General features: G+C 42.5%; 1 protein-coding gene across 8 annotated transcripts in view; it reads left to right on the top strand.

Annotated features, from left to right (window-relative positions):
• The window catches only part of TJP2 (tight junction protein 2), a 62,938-nt gene that overhangs the window by 14,034 nt on the left and 34,075 nt on the right, over positions 1-14,829 (top strand). For 2 of the 8 annotated variants that reach the window (XM_042013195.1, XM_042013196.1), the window contains exon 1: positions 5,078-5,256. The exons of 5 other annotated variants lie outside the window; for them this stretch is intronic. In XM_042013195.1, the coding sequence (XP_041869129.1) occupies positions 5,194-5,256 (63 nt within the window). In that variant the 5' untranslated portion in view covers positions 5,078-5,193. Of the gene's footprint in view, positions 1-5,077; positions 5,257-5,693; positions 5,713-14,829 lie in introns of those variants that run through there. One more of the 8 variants, XM_042013199.1, reaches the window with a different exon arrangement.

Raw genomic sequence — 14,829 nt, forward strand, 5'->3', positions numbered from 1 at the left:
TGACTGTCCAAAACATTGAGGAAAATATTTATTACATTACATTATAAATATATGTATACATTACTGTATTTCATACTGTTAAAGTCTAGTGCTGTTCCTAGTTTTTCAGCATGTAACAGTGTTTCAAAACTTTTTGCGAACTTGAAATTGAGTTTACGATTCGCTTACAACAGTGCTGCTTCTTGCTCTAAATCACTATCTACATTTTAAAATTTTTATCAGTTTGAGGTGTCTCAGTAAATCTGTGTCTAGGTTTAAAAAATTTAAAATATTCTGCTCTTCAGAACATCAAAATAGGTGGCCTCATAAGTGACAGAGGATTTTACACTGTTGATTACCCCATAAAAAATATGTACAAAGTGTGGGATGCTTTTTATGTTGAGCTCTGTGTTTCTTCTTGGGACATCTATGCTTTCTAAAGTAACAGCCTTAGTACTGCTGCTTTGAGACTTGGAAAGTGCGTATAGCTGTTCGTCCATACACTAGATCAGAGACAGCCAACAGACCAGACCCTGCAGCTGCATGCCAAAAACTTTATGTTGCATAATCACAAGCTGTACTTTGGAAGTGGAGACAAGGGGCAGGAAAATAATTGCATCATTCTGCTTTAAGCTGGCACTTGAGTCATAAAGTAACTATGCTATCACTCTATGATGCTAGTAGTATCATAGAGTGATAGCATAATTCAGGTGGAAAAGGACCTCAGGAGGTTTCTAGTGCAACCTCTCCCTCAAAATAGGGTCATCTATTGAGATCAGAACAAGTTGCTTAGGGCTTTACCCAGCTGGGTTTGAAAACCTTCAAGGACAGAGACTGTACAACTTCTCTGCAGTGGATCCATGGTTTGTCTGTCCTGATGGGGAAGATTCTTTCTCCTTATGTACATCTGAACTTGTCGTGTTTGAGCTTTGGCCTATTGTCTTATCCATCTCACACTACTGCTAAGAACCTGGCCCCATCTCCTCAATCTCTTCCCATCAGCACGAATGGGCTGCTGCTGAGTGTCCTGAAGCCATCCTTCCTCCATGCTAAACAAACCCAGCTGCCACAGCCTGCTCTTGTAGGGTCAGTGCTTCAGCCCCCACCAGCTTGGTGACCCCCCGTTGGACTCACTTCTAGACATGGTAGCAAGTGCTAGGATAGTATTCAAGGTGTCTCTTCTCCAGTCCCCCCAAGACAGAGATTAAGATTACTGTGCTATACATGTGACAACCCCAGTGTAGAGCTGCATGTTTGAACTGTATGTATATAGCTCCTGAGCAGTTCGAGAGTCAGAGGTCAGCTACCTACACATCCTCTAATCCTGAAGGTTGAATCTGTTAGGGCCCAGCTTACTATATAAAGAAGTGGACGTAATTGGATTTATGAATCATTTAAGTAGGACTGGGCTGACTGATTTGTGTGATTTTGCAGACTGATGACAAATGGCAGTCTAAAGAGATTGCCTGGAAGGGAAGGGGGAAAGGCTGTTTGACAGCATGGTATTTTTAGAAACTTCTACAGTGTCTCTCATGACAGGATCATGAACACTTGCTTAAAAACAAGAGCAAAACTGACATCTCTGTTCAGATAGTTCAGCAACTGGACTAGCAGCCTACATTCCCAGTATCTCTTTCAGAAATCAATTCCCAGCTCTTTAAGGAGGTTGCCTGTTTGCCATGCTGTCTAGCAGCACACGAAGTGTTGAACTTTAATATTTAAAGAAACAGAAAAATTGATTGTCAGAGGGACAAGGTTAAGAGGCTTGATGGTAGAGAGGAGGTGGAAAGAACCTGAGTCACAACATAGTTGCTGCAGGCAAGTTGCAGAACAGTCTTACTTGATTGGCTGCAGTAACTGTGAGAGGCAGCTGCTTCTTTTAAATTTGCATCCTGTAGTGTAGTGTGAAATGGCTGTTCCCTCTGTGGATGCTAGAAGTGGCACAACTGCTTCATTCACAGTAGCAGTAGATAATTTATGGAATACGTCCTAGGTTTTGCATGACTCAGGCTACAGCAAGTGATCTTTCTAAATTAGTGCTACTCAGACCATAGATTCAATGTGATTGTAGGCAAACAATGTCTCCCTTGATTACTTAAACTGAAAATCTCAATGGGAAATGTGTTCACTGTAAGTTATTTGCATGTTTTTCATAAAGTTAATACCAATAATCTTTCCATTAATGTTATTTTAAAATTTCTGTACACCTCCATAACATTCCATGGAATTCCCTGCAGATGCTGCTGCTTTGTGCCGTTACTGCACGTGCAGAATAGTCGGTCCTAAATACTGCAGAGAACAGAGCTGCAAATTTGTGGCTGAGTTCATACAATTTTGACTTGGTACCCAGCCTTTACTCTACATGATGCAGTATCCCTTGCAGGACTGACTATAACTGGGCCTGCCGCTCTCATTTCAAAGGGAGACCAGTGAGTGAAATGTGCATGCAGCCATGCCTCCAAACACTCAGGGTGCTTAGGGACCTGCACAGACACATCAGATCATTTGACTGGGGCTCTTGCCCCTCTTCTGCTTGTTTTGCTGTCCCAGGTGAGTTCTGGCTAGTTTATAGGTATTCTGTATCCACACTGGGGGGTCTTGGGTGTTTCAGAGAAGATGAGACAGAAGGAGGGGTTATATCTAATTGCAAACTATGTGCTTCTTTGAGCTGCAGGTTAGGGGGTTGTTTTTGTTTAACTTACAAGGGAAACTTATCACTGTTTACATTGGTACCTTGTATCCTTTCATTTGTTGTTTAGCTGACAATATCTTCTTTTCATAAGGCCTACCTGCATATCCATCTTTGGAGGACATCCTGATCAAAGAGCAGGCCCGAAAGTTTGGTCTTGGTGGTTGAATTGCAGGATAAGAAACCTGGCAATCGTTACTACACTGTTTCTTACATCAGTCCATGCCATCACTATGAGCATCTGGGTATTTGGCCAAGCTCTAGAGTGAGCATGAGCACTAGAGGCCACTTAGTGCTCACATTTGCAGGCTGGTATGGGATGATTTATATGCCCATTGTGGCAGAGTAGCTGTTTAGTTTGAGAAAAAGAAAAAAGCAAGAAAGGATATGTATACTCTGCTCTTACAAGTGAGAAATTTTATGGACAAACATGAGAAATATTTTGATAAGCCCCCATGGATTATTTTCCATCTGTTATTGTAGGAAACGAAATGGCGACAAACTGATAGGCCCTTTCCAGATGGTGTTTTGTGGCAAGGGATTGAAAACCAGCCTATCTTGCTTGCGTAACTGTGGTCAGTTCCCACATCTGTGTTACACTTACCTCAGGTTAGCTTAGTGTGTTAACCCTGCTTGCTGACCTACAGCTCAGGGAAGTATAGCCTCTATTAGTGATAACACCTTGTGGCTTTGATGAAGTCACAGAATATGCCAAAAGGAGGCTTTAGGTCAAGCCACAGCTTTTGTCTGGAACCACAAATAATCCTCTTGGCCTTGGACAGGATAGGCAGACCCTTAGATTGCTCTGACTGGCACTGCATGCACTCCTCAAGAAGCTGTGTCTAGTGGGGGAATCAAGTGGTAGCTGTTCATCTTTTGCCAGAACCTGTGTGAAAGGAAGCAGCTTCAGGAGGTTGGTGCTCTACATCATGCTGCCATGAAGTTGGTATGTGTTAAGAAACTGCAGTCACAGAGATCTGGTGCCTTCTCCTTTCTCTTTTCCTCCTCATGTCTGATAAGCACTTCTTTTCAAGAAGTGTATTGCCATTCAGCTTAAAACAAATGTTGCTCTTGCATGGAAAACTCTGTAGTTGTCTGCAGCAAAATCATGTTATTTTCATTGTGTCATGTCATTTTAACAAGTCCTGGACAGTGGATTTCTCTGCCAATGCTGTGACGTCTCATTCTATGCTGATGTTGCCAGACAGTGCTCTTTGGAAAGTTGCCTCCAGTTTGCAGAGGTGTGCACTGGTGTGGAGAGTGACAGCTGTTTTGCCTTGCCATGCTGTATCTCATGGACAAATTCTTGATGCCAGAAGCTATCATAGGATCCCATGTGTGTGAAGAACCTGGCCCCCTGTGCTTCATTTTTCCAAGTGGTCCTGACTTTGGCCATATGCCAGACTGCTAGTATTGCAAAAAAGTTGTATGGTATCACTCACTTGTAAAACTGAGAGGAGGAACAAGATGAAAGAAGAGCAAAGCTTTTTTTTTGGCTTTTTCTCTTCAAATTTGAGGGTAGGCTATACAAAGTAACAGGCTGCTTGCCTTTTTTTTTTTTTTTTTTTAACATTGGCTTAAGAAAGTTCTTCCTTTACAGTTGGTTCTCATTCTTAGCTTCTTCCTTCCAAGAGTTGATTCAAGTATTGCCTCATCCATCCAAAATAGCATAAATCCAGGAAAACAGAAGCACTTGGGAAAGAAGTCTTCATTTCTGAATATAATGTGGTTGAATTTCTGCCCATCTTCTCTTCCTTAGTGCTTTTAGTGACCACTCATTTCTTCAAGCTCTTGAGAACAGTTAACTCAATAATGTGCTTTGTTTAGAATATGTAATTACAGCCCCCAAAGCAAGCAATTTGGCCTCTGAATTAACAGCAGTGGTGTGGACTTCCACACAGTGGTGTGGACTGATGTGGAAGGCTGTTAGGTGGTGGGAAGGAAATCTGACCCGAGCTGTGGACGTGGGGAGTCTGTCGGCTGTGTGGGGGCTTTCACCTCCACATCCTCCTAAAAACACACTGACAGCAAAGGTGGACATGACTGGTGCATGTCTGTTTGACAGAACAAGGCTGTGGATACTGTCCGAAAGCCTCACGTCAGAAATGCTGCCCGGGCTTGGGCCACAGGCCCCACCACTCCCGTTTACCCTGTGACAGGCGTCAGCTGCTGGCCGCTGCCAAGGGCAGGAACACAATAAATATTTTTGTAAATGGGGAATAACAATTCTTTTCTTCCCAGGGAGAATGGAAGTGTTTCTTCGCCTTCCCGGGGCGTTTGCAGGCATGATTGGCTGGCGGCGGGGGCGGCCGGGCCCCGGCAGGACAAAGTCTCTCTGTGGAGGGCTGCTCAGAGCCGGCTTTGTCCCGCCGGGCTCCGGCCGCCCCCGCGGGTCTCCGCCGCAGCCCCTCGCCAGCGGCCCGGCCGGTTCCCTCGCGGGGCGGAGGCGGGAGAAGCATTCCCGAGGCTGCCGGGACTGACCGCCAGCCCCCGGGGCCGCGGGCGGCGGGCCCGGCGATGTTACTATGGGAGCGACGCAGGGCTCCGCCGGGAGCGGCCCGCGGGAGCCCGCGGCAGGGGCGGAGCAGGTGGGTAGCACCCCCGTCACTCACCCACCGCGCTCCTCCTGCTGCCGGGCTCACCCACCGGCACCCCTGCCCCGGCCGTGGGCCCCGAGGGGAGGGTCAGGCGGCGGGCGGGGGCGCGCCTGTGGCGCACAGGTGTGTTTCTGGCCCGCGGGACTCACCTGCGGCCGCGGCGGCACTGCCGAGCCGCGCCGGGACCACCCGCCCTGCGGGCGGAGAAGCCGCCCGTGTGAGGGGGGAGGACCCGCTCAGTGCGGACTGCCGGTTTGCTCCGCGCTTCCCACCGGCGCGGGCTGGCGGAGACAATGCTGGAGCCGAGGGCGGTGGGAGTACTGTGTTTTTTCCAGTTAAATGGGAGCGTGGAGGCAGCCTGTCCTCCGCAGCTCTGGCCGGTTCCTGCGGCGCCTGAAGGCGACACGTAATTTTTTATTTTAAATACTGGTTGGGCTCAGGGTGCAGGTCAGTATATATAACCGAAAACAACCCCAGTTTCTGTGGAGGAACAGACTCACAACTTTAATGAAGAAAATCTGCTTCCCCCTCTCACTGGTCCGGGCTTTTATTCTTTTTTAGACTGTCAGTTGCTGAACTGCAGTGATCAATGTGGTTATGGAGTTGTAGGCAGCATCTGTCAGGAGCGGAGGGTGGTGTGGTCTGCGTGCCGGCATGCAGAAAACTGAATTTATCTGTAGTCACTTCCCCCACCCCCATTAAAATGTGGGTGGAAGCCATAAACACTTATTTACGCCTCATACTTTGTTTGTGGCTTGTACGATAATCAGTACTGTTAAGTGTCCTTGTTGTGTATGAAATCTGTTTGTATTAGACAATGTCTCATATTGCATGTGTTAGTGGTGTTTACTGGCCATCGGTGAACTACCAGGTGATTATTTGATATGATTATTTTCAGACTCTCTGTGTTCATGTTGTTTTTTGGGGGTTTTTTTGTTATTGGTTTTGTTTGGTTAGGGTTTTTTTCGCCACAGAGTGCAGTTGATCTGGGTAGCTTACTCCACCCTTCTTGTTCTGTTACCTTCATGCTCACCCGTATTTGAGTATTTCATCTCTTCTTAATCCAACTTGTAAGCTCTTTGACACAGATCCCAGCGTATTTGACTCTGTTGCTGCAGTACATTTGGTAGGTAGGTGTAATCATTTGCTGATGGCTCTGGTGAGAGAAACAGCCATAATAATGTGCTGGTGACTTGCCTTGCCAGGGAGGGGTCTCTTGGCGATGAGGTTTACGTGTATTATCCTGAGATGGATGGAAAGTCTGACTTGTGCACATTTGAGCTACAGGAGTTACAAAGCCTGTATTTACAGATGTACACTTGATATGGCTATAGCTTAAATACTTCATTTAAACAAAATTATAGTCAGTATGGAATGATTCCTGAAATAAGACACTTCACAGTGTATTCCAACAAATGTTGTATTGCCAGACTGTGTCCTTCCATTTGTCTCAAATAGCAATAGTTTTTTCAGCCTGCTTTTATCAATATTGGTGGAATCCTTTTGAACTTAATGGCAGTGCTTCTGTTGGCTTGATAAAAAGTGTTGGTTGTCAGGTCTCAAATGCATGTATGGTGTTTCTCCAAACCATTTTAGGGACTGCCCTTCATGTAAAGAAATGAGAATTAATTGGTTTGGTTAAAGCTGCTTTTTGTTTCACACTGCATGTGAGTCCATGCAGTGTTGCAGTAGGTTGTGTTGGCTATGAATTCAGTGCCAGCTTCTCTGTCAGCAAAATGGGAGCTCTGGCTGAACTTTCCCTCTGCCTATTGTGTGAGACTGTGAGAAAGCTCATGTTTCTTATGTGGACTGAACTTAAGAAGGGAGACATTGTTGGTGCAGCTACTGCAATGGCTATATTCCTTATAATACAGTTACTAATAAGGCCACGGTTCCATTTATTTTAAAAAGACACCAGTTTGCTCATTATTTTGTAGAAAAAGAGAGAAAAATAACATGGAGAGATACTACAGCTATGAGTTCTAGCTTCCTCTTTATTTTTCCTAATGAAATTGTGCAAACAATATGAAATTTATAAAAGTACTAGGAATTCTGACTGTAATTCATGGATGTTAAAATTGCAAATTAACTTAAAATCACTTCATTTTAAAAATCTGTATTTGGAATGTATTTCTTACCATGAAATTGAAGAACTCTGCAAGAATTCTGTGTGATCCATGATGATAGGAGAGACATATACTGCAAGTATCAGCCTTAAGGCAGAATTATGCTCCTGAATGCATCCTAACTGGAGTGTACAGTGGAAAACAATATGTAAATGCAATTATTCTCAATGTTTTGTGAGAACAAAATACCATCTAACTTACTAAATAGTAGGAGAGATGCCTTCATGAACTCTTCAGGCATCTCTATCCCACATCTTTAAAATACGGTGAAGAAGAAAATGCTCCTTCAAGGCCTGCATTTGTGGCAGTTAACTAAACAGGCAGATAATGAGCAGCAGCTTTCCATGTCTTGTGTTGTGCCCTATTAAGTAATAAGAGAGCAATATCTTTTTGTGTATTCTGGCACTGGAGTTTCTAGATCTGATAAACAATACTGCATGAGTGTTTCACAACTGAGTTTTGGATGGTTCTTGTTAAAAAAACACAGTACAAAAAAAAGCCCAACCTTTGAAAGAAACCAGCTCTCATCTACAGCACCCAAATACAGCTACAGGAAATAATGCATCTATGTATTATTCATTTATTTATTACTTAGTGCAGTCTAAGTATATGCATATTATTATCTTTGCACATGTGTACCTATTCTGTGATGAAAGAGTATTAGAAATGCTCACCCCTTATGAATCCTACTTCATATGAACTTTTCAGAGATAATGCAGGATGTCCAGCTAGACTGTCATTCTAGGCTCCACAAACAAAGCTCTGAGAGGCAAATTGTTGGCCTTTGACTGAACTGAGCAGCTTGCTGCCAGGGTCAGCGCTTGGCACTGATTGCTCTTTTTCCTGTGTTCCAGCACTTGCAAAAATCTAGTGGATAATGTGTGTTTCTTTTAATGGCTGTGGCTGAGGATTCTTCTGTCCAACCAGTATTTCGGAAGCTTTTTGAAGAGTTGCAGAACATGATGAAAAATAACTTATATTTTTTATTTCTTTGTTTCCATAAGTAATTCTCATTCCAGAAATAAGAAGTGGTTTTGGTTATTCTGCTCATAGAGTTGATACATTATTAAAGCGATTGAAGTGACAGTAGCATAGCTAATTGGTAGCATGTGTGTGCATGCTCTTTAGATGATGCATAAGAACTCCTTTTTTCTGTGTGGCACTGTACTTGTATTGTTTTGTCTGTGGGCTAAGTAATGATTATACTTCGGCTGTAAATTTTTATTTTCTACCACTTTGTTTCCTAAAAGTCTTACAGTGGGGATGATGTTTCTGACTCGATACTTTGGCAGGAACTCCCTTTCAGTTGCTGGCAGTTGACAAATACTGGTATGTGCTTTATCTCAGTATGATGTGTTACATTAGGGCAAAAAATCCCTGTGTCAGACTTCTAAAGACATAGTGTTGATTGCAGATGGATGCCTACTGACATTTCCAATAGCTGCTGTGTACTCAGCTCCCCTTTGGCAATAATTCTTTCCTGGCTGTTTGTGTGCAGTGCCCAGTGCACCTGAAAGATTTAAGGATAGGTTAAGATGGTGGAGGAAGGTGAGGAGTCTTGTACCTCAGAGACAAGCTATTGGTAGAATGTGAGACCCACTCTGTACCAGAGTACCATTGATATATCCCTCTTTGCTGTCCCTTTAGCGTATGTGAAATACTTCTAATCTAGTTCTGACATATGTGGATGTCTGAAGTATGTTCTGTCATTTTCTGAATGGCTTTTTGTTTGACAGGTTATTATGATGTCTATTTAAGGTTGCTATGGGGATGAACTATAGAATTTAATTAGCTAAATTTTATCCATTAACTTCTCTCCCCTGTTTTTGTAATATGACCTAATTTTCAGCCCCTTTTCAAAGCTTTCTTTTCCTGCTTTATGTTGTAGAAATCAGTAGATGAGTTCCTAATGTCTTCTGCAGCAGTAAGAATGGACTGAAACTCTTGGATCACAGTAATTTGAAAAAAGGATTAAATTGTTCTTAATTTTTTTTAAAGCTTGTTCATCTATAGGCAGGTACAGAACTTCATTTTCTTTCAGCTGGGAAAAAAGCAGAACACTATATTATAGTTTGCTTCTGCTTTGTGTGTCAGAAGGTTCTTGAAGTGTATAATGCTCTTTCATGTGGCTCAGACCACAAGAAGAAAACTTTCTGTTCCAAATCTCAGCTGAGAATGAACTTTTAGTTGCTGCCAAAATGAGATTTGCTCTGGGTGGTAATTTAATGGAAACATTTCTAAACCTTAATGATTCTGAGCTGTTTTGTTTCCCTTCAGTCACATACGCAAAAGGACTCTCTTGGTTTTCTTTCTTAGTTCTTTTCAAAGCCTCATGTGGTTTATGAATGTTGCAAAAGGAGGAGTAAAATTTTTTCTGTCACTTGCTGAGCTTGTTCCGGTTAGCTTATTCCTTGTGTACTCAGTTTGCAGTTCAGTGGAAGTGCCCTATTTCATATGGATGTGTCAGTTTGGTTTCATTTAGTGGTTGGAATGATGCCTAAAGTTACTTACATTTATGTTACATGCATATGAAGTGTTGAGTCGGTGGAAATATTGCATCAAGGGCTCTAGTTTTAAATTGTTCTGCTGGCATCCTTTCAAGTGAAGCAAGAATGGCTGCAGATAAAATTGGGTTAGTGCTATGGGAATGAACCGGACACATGAAAGTCACTATCTTGATCAGAAAGCAGAGGGGAAGCTGACTTGACCCCTTTGCCCCTCGTGTTGCTTGTTTGTTGTCATTACCTCTTGGTAGGAATAATTTCTACATAAGCTGGAGGCATATGTGATAAGTTCTTTATAACAGTGTGTTCAGACGTTAGTGAAGTCATGCATACCATGTGCATAACTGCATGGGATACTTTGAGTTCACATCCAGCCTTGCAAAAGGATTGAGGGAAAGGAATGGAAAATACTTGAATTTTACCACTCTTATCTGCCCTTCTATTGTTTTCTTGCCTCAGAGCATTTTATCGGTGTTATCAGGTATGGGTGAATTTTAGTGTAATACTACTTCGTGTTGGGTGGTAGGTTACTGGTGACACTGTCCCAGAAAAATTCAGAGCTGTGTCTGTATGATTGATTTTGTTGTTTGAAAAAAATAATGATACGCCTTTGGAGGCTTTGAGGAGGAAACTTTGCTGTGAGTAAAGGGATTCTGGATGTGTTCTACTGAAGCAGGTGCAGCTGGCTTAATCCATTGTCTCATGATATTTTAGGTCTTGGGAGGGGCTGGGTGATTATTTGTTTCCCCTTCTTCCAACTACACTGTGAGGAGTATCAGTATAAGACTTACAGACCTAAAACCTTCAGATGCAATCCCCCAGATCTGCATTTGCATCCTGCTGTCTGGATGACAGGAAAATTGCTAAACTCCCTTTTGCAACAGATTTTGTTTACATTTTGGCTATGTGCAAGACATTTTAAAGTTTAGGAGTGAACTTCAGCAATGCTCTCTGGCATGTTGAGACATCTTGATTGAGAGGGAGATGTGAGTTGCTTAAGACCTTGAAGGCAGGAGTGTGGTGGTAGAAGGAAAGGAATGCAGGGAGATATGACTAGTGTGATGGGAAACCAGTGAAAAGTCAGCTAACAAATCAAGCTGTTTGTTGTGGCATGTATATGAATGATGCTGAATGTATGACTTCAAGCTCAAAACACCTTGATTTTATAGAGTTTTGGTGTCTTTTTGGTCAATATGACCTTCAGTTTGATGTTTGTGTTAGCATTGGTAGTTGTATGAAATGCAATGTGTGGTGTGAATTTTATGGGGTTTTAGGCTTAGATATGATCAAATGTACCGTTAAATTTTATACATTACACAGAGCTATATTCAGGTTTATTTCCTTCAGCCAAGGAAATAAAGCTAATGTGACAGTGTGTAGTAAGATTACATACTTAGGCACATACACATAGGAATGCTTGACTAAAAGAAAAATGCTTCCAAGAACGTGGCTTATAGTTCTTCTATTAATAGAGTGAGAACAAAGGCTACTAGAAACCTTAACAGGGAAAGAAAATCTACTTTGGGATGAAGCTAACAATTGTTCCATTGTTCGAATTGTTTTGCATTATGCCTGGATGATTACATATAATTGTTTTGGATTGTATCCCGATAATGAATTGGCCTTTTAAAAACCAGTTGCAGGAAGTAGTAGACAGGTACCCAGCTTGTTTTTCTCAGATTCCAGAGCTGCAGGTGTTAAATAACCAAGGGAATAGCAATCTCTTGATGCTAGAGTTGGTCACTTCTACTGCTTGATTTGCTATTTGCATATAGATTCAGGAAGACAAAGCATTCAAAAACAGTAGCAGTACAAAGTGTACTGCTGAAGTTGAATAAAATTATAATTAGAACTTTGGACCATGTAATGCATATAGTGCTTCAGCGGGGGTTTTTTTAATGTCTTTTTTTTTTTTTTTTTTTTTTTTTTTTTTTTTTTTAATTTTAAGATGCCACAAGAGTAAAAGCTATGTTTTAGCTGCAGAGAATAAATAATTCATGAAGTGAGGCACTTCCAGGAATGGTGGCTGCATTTACTTTATTTCACCATTACCTTATTTTTTTTCTTAATGAAATCTAGCTTAATTAAATTGGTTGTGTACACCTACTGAGTTTAATTTACCTCACCATCAAATCCTGATACTGCAAGCACACCAGAACAAACTTCTAAGTTCTTTTTTTATTATGCCAAGACAAGTTCAAGTCCCCTTGAACTCAGTTTGTGTACAATCTACTGTAGCACTGGTTCTCAGACTTCATTTGTGTGGGCATCCCAAGGAGGAGAAGGTCCAGAAACAGTGTGACTGTAAAGTAATGTGCTAGGTTTACAGTTAAGGTGAATGGGAGTGGCTAAGTCAGAGATAGCTTTTAAAGCCAGTGTTGGTCAGGTGAACTGAAAGTTCAATGTCCCTTCAGTAGTTACTTTCTTGTAGTGTGTACAAAAAAACCTTCCTAGCACCATAATCTGTGTGATAGCGTGGAAGACTAAGAAAAACGTTCAGGAAACGAAACATCAAATGAACCCTCCACTTTCCAGTGTGTATACACATATCCAACATTCAAGTATAATGATCTGTCAGCATTTTACCTTAATTAATTTTGATCTTCAGCTGAAATCACTTGGCTTCCAGGTTTTTATCCCTCAAGTCTTGCTGAGCTTTTAAAAAACAGGTGGTGGAGAAATCTACTGCAAGACATGGTGTGCCTCATGAGGTGAGGTTTGTTTTCTGGAGAGCCCCTTCCACACCTATGGGAAAGTAAATGGTTGTTTCCAAGGCTCCTCCACTGGACTGGTGCTGTATGTCCCAGAACACTTGGAAAAACAGCTTCTGGCTATCCTCTGTGGAGCAATATGTGAAAAAGAAGAAATCTTTGATGAAAAAAATATTAGTTGCTAGAGTGTTGTTTCTCAAGAGGCAGAAACTGTTTTCTAAAAATTAAAATAATTTAACTGGGGAGGAGGTGGGGGGGAAGTAAGATCTGTTTTGTTTTTTCCCCAAATGGTAGTTTTCTATTTCAATTGAAGCTGTTCCCTCACAAATTTTGAATAATTGATTGCTTCCTGTTGGGGGAGCACTGGAACAATTTTACCAGGGCAATGACAGAACTGTTGTTGGGCAAAGATAGAGAAGAGAACTTGCTCCTGGAATAGATCGAAGCTGAATTTTTGAGCTTTAGGTTATCAGTAGGTAAGACCTGAGTACCTTGCAGCTGTGTTTTGAGTACAGTCAGTTTCTTTTTTTTTACTCTCTCCATCTTGAACAGGCTTTTGTTTCACTTGTAATGGGGTATTGTACTGGTTTTCGATGATGCATATGTATGCATCTAAGTGCAGTTGAATTCAGCTGTAACAAGTGCAAACTGCTCCTGTTGTGCTTTCCACTCATCCCAGAGAAGTTTTGCATGTGTACTCTTAATTGTCATAACGTATGGGGGTTGTAAATTGATGCTGAGTTTTAATGTTTGGAACTTGTTACACTCTGCTGCATAAATACTGCTCTTTGCCCCCATCCGTGCTTCTGATCCTGGTAAATGATGACCTGCTCCTGGGAAATGATGACCTGCTCCCGATAGCACCAAAGCAGTTCTGGTGACTGCTTTTCTAGTAACCCCCTTCCACAATAGTTAGAGAGGGAATGAGAATGTGAATCTCCTGCTAGAAAGCTTAGTTTGTTCGATAACCATCACTGTTTTAAAAAGGCACCATCCTAGTTTGCATACTCAACTGAAGTATTAACTATTGCTCTGACTGGCAGAGATCACAACCACTGTGAAATACAAGTGAAGTAATTTTAGAAAATCCCTGTGTGTGTGTTGTTTACTTGTCTGGTGTAATGAGAAATTACTCTTTAGCAAAATCAGGACCTTAAAGGACCTCATGGTACTTTCTGTAGGTGTGAACTGCTTAAGTTCAGGTGAAAAGCAGTTTGGAAGAAAAAGCTTCACTCTGAAAATGTTACTGTGTAACTATGCTTTTTATTGTAAAGTGCTAAAATGTAACATTGCTAATTTTCGGGTACCTAGTTTCATGGTGCCTTGGTGTCTCTGTCCACATTAGTGCATGGTTTATCTTTGGAATACCAGATGTTCTCTTTTTCCAGAACATGAAACTGCATGGGGAATATGCTCATTTCCTTTTAGTAAACAGTGCAATTAATTATTGAAATAAATCTGGTGAAAAGGCACCTAATAAAACCGGAATCAATAAAAAAACCAGCCAAAACAAAAAAACCTGCCCAAATCTGTTTGATAATAAGGTATGGCCTTGAGGTGAAAAAAAGAAAACAAAAAGCACCTATACAAATTTGTTTTAACATCACGTTTTCTGCCATCTTTACTATGAAAGGAAAGTTTTGAAACAGGACTTCGGCCTAGTGGGAATTCACGGTATTTTTTTTTTTTTTTTTTTTCCTTAGCTTCCACGAGTTGTAGCGGTGGAAAGCGCTCGGGCGCCGGCGCGGAGTAGCCGAGCGCGCGCTGCCGCCGCCGTGCTCCTGCGCCCCCTGGCGGCGCCCCGGGGCACAGCCGCGCTCCTGCGGTCACGGCCGGCGGCGCCGCTGCTTCTGCCCCGCTGCTTCTGCCCCGCTGCTTCTGCCCCGCTGCTTCTGCCCCGCTGCTTCTGCCCCGCTGCTTCTGCCCCGCTGCCTGCCCCGCGCCGCGACGCGCTCCGCAAACTCACCGGGACGTGGCAACGCTGCTCCTGGGGCTTGTAAGCCTTTGTAACACGCAGCGTGAGTGGGGGGGGGAAGGAAGCAGGCTTGCTTTCTGCTTGTCTGTGCTACATGTATTTAGTGTGCATATATATGTGTAGATAAATACTTTTTGCTATGCACAGGACATCTCCAAGAGTCACACCATGTGCCTGAGAGCATTTTCCAAACACTCCTTGAGCTCTGTCAGGCTGGTGCTGTGACCACTCCCCTGGGGAGCCTGTTC

The sequence above is a fragment of the Corvus kubaryi genome, unplaced genomic scaffold (genome assembly GCF_017639235.1).
Source record: "Corvus kubaryi isolate FWS band 111438036 unplaced genomic scaffold, C.kubaryi_AGA036_p1.0 split1-37296, whole genome shotgun sequence".
NCBI lineage: Eukaryota > Metazoa > Chordata > Aves > Passeriformes > Corvidae > Corvus > Corvus kubaryi.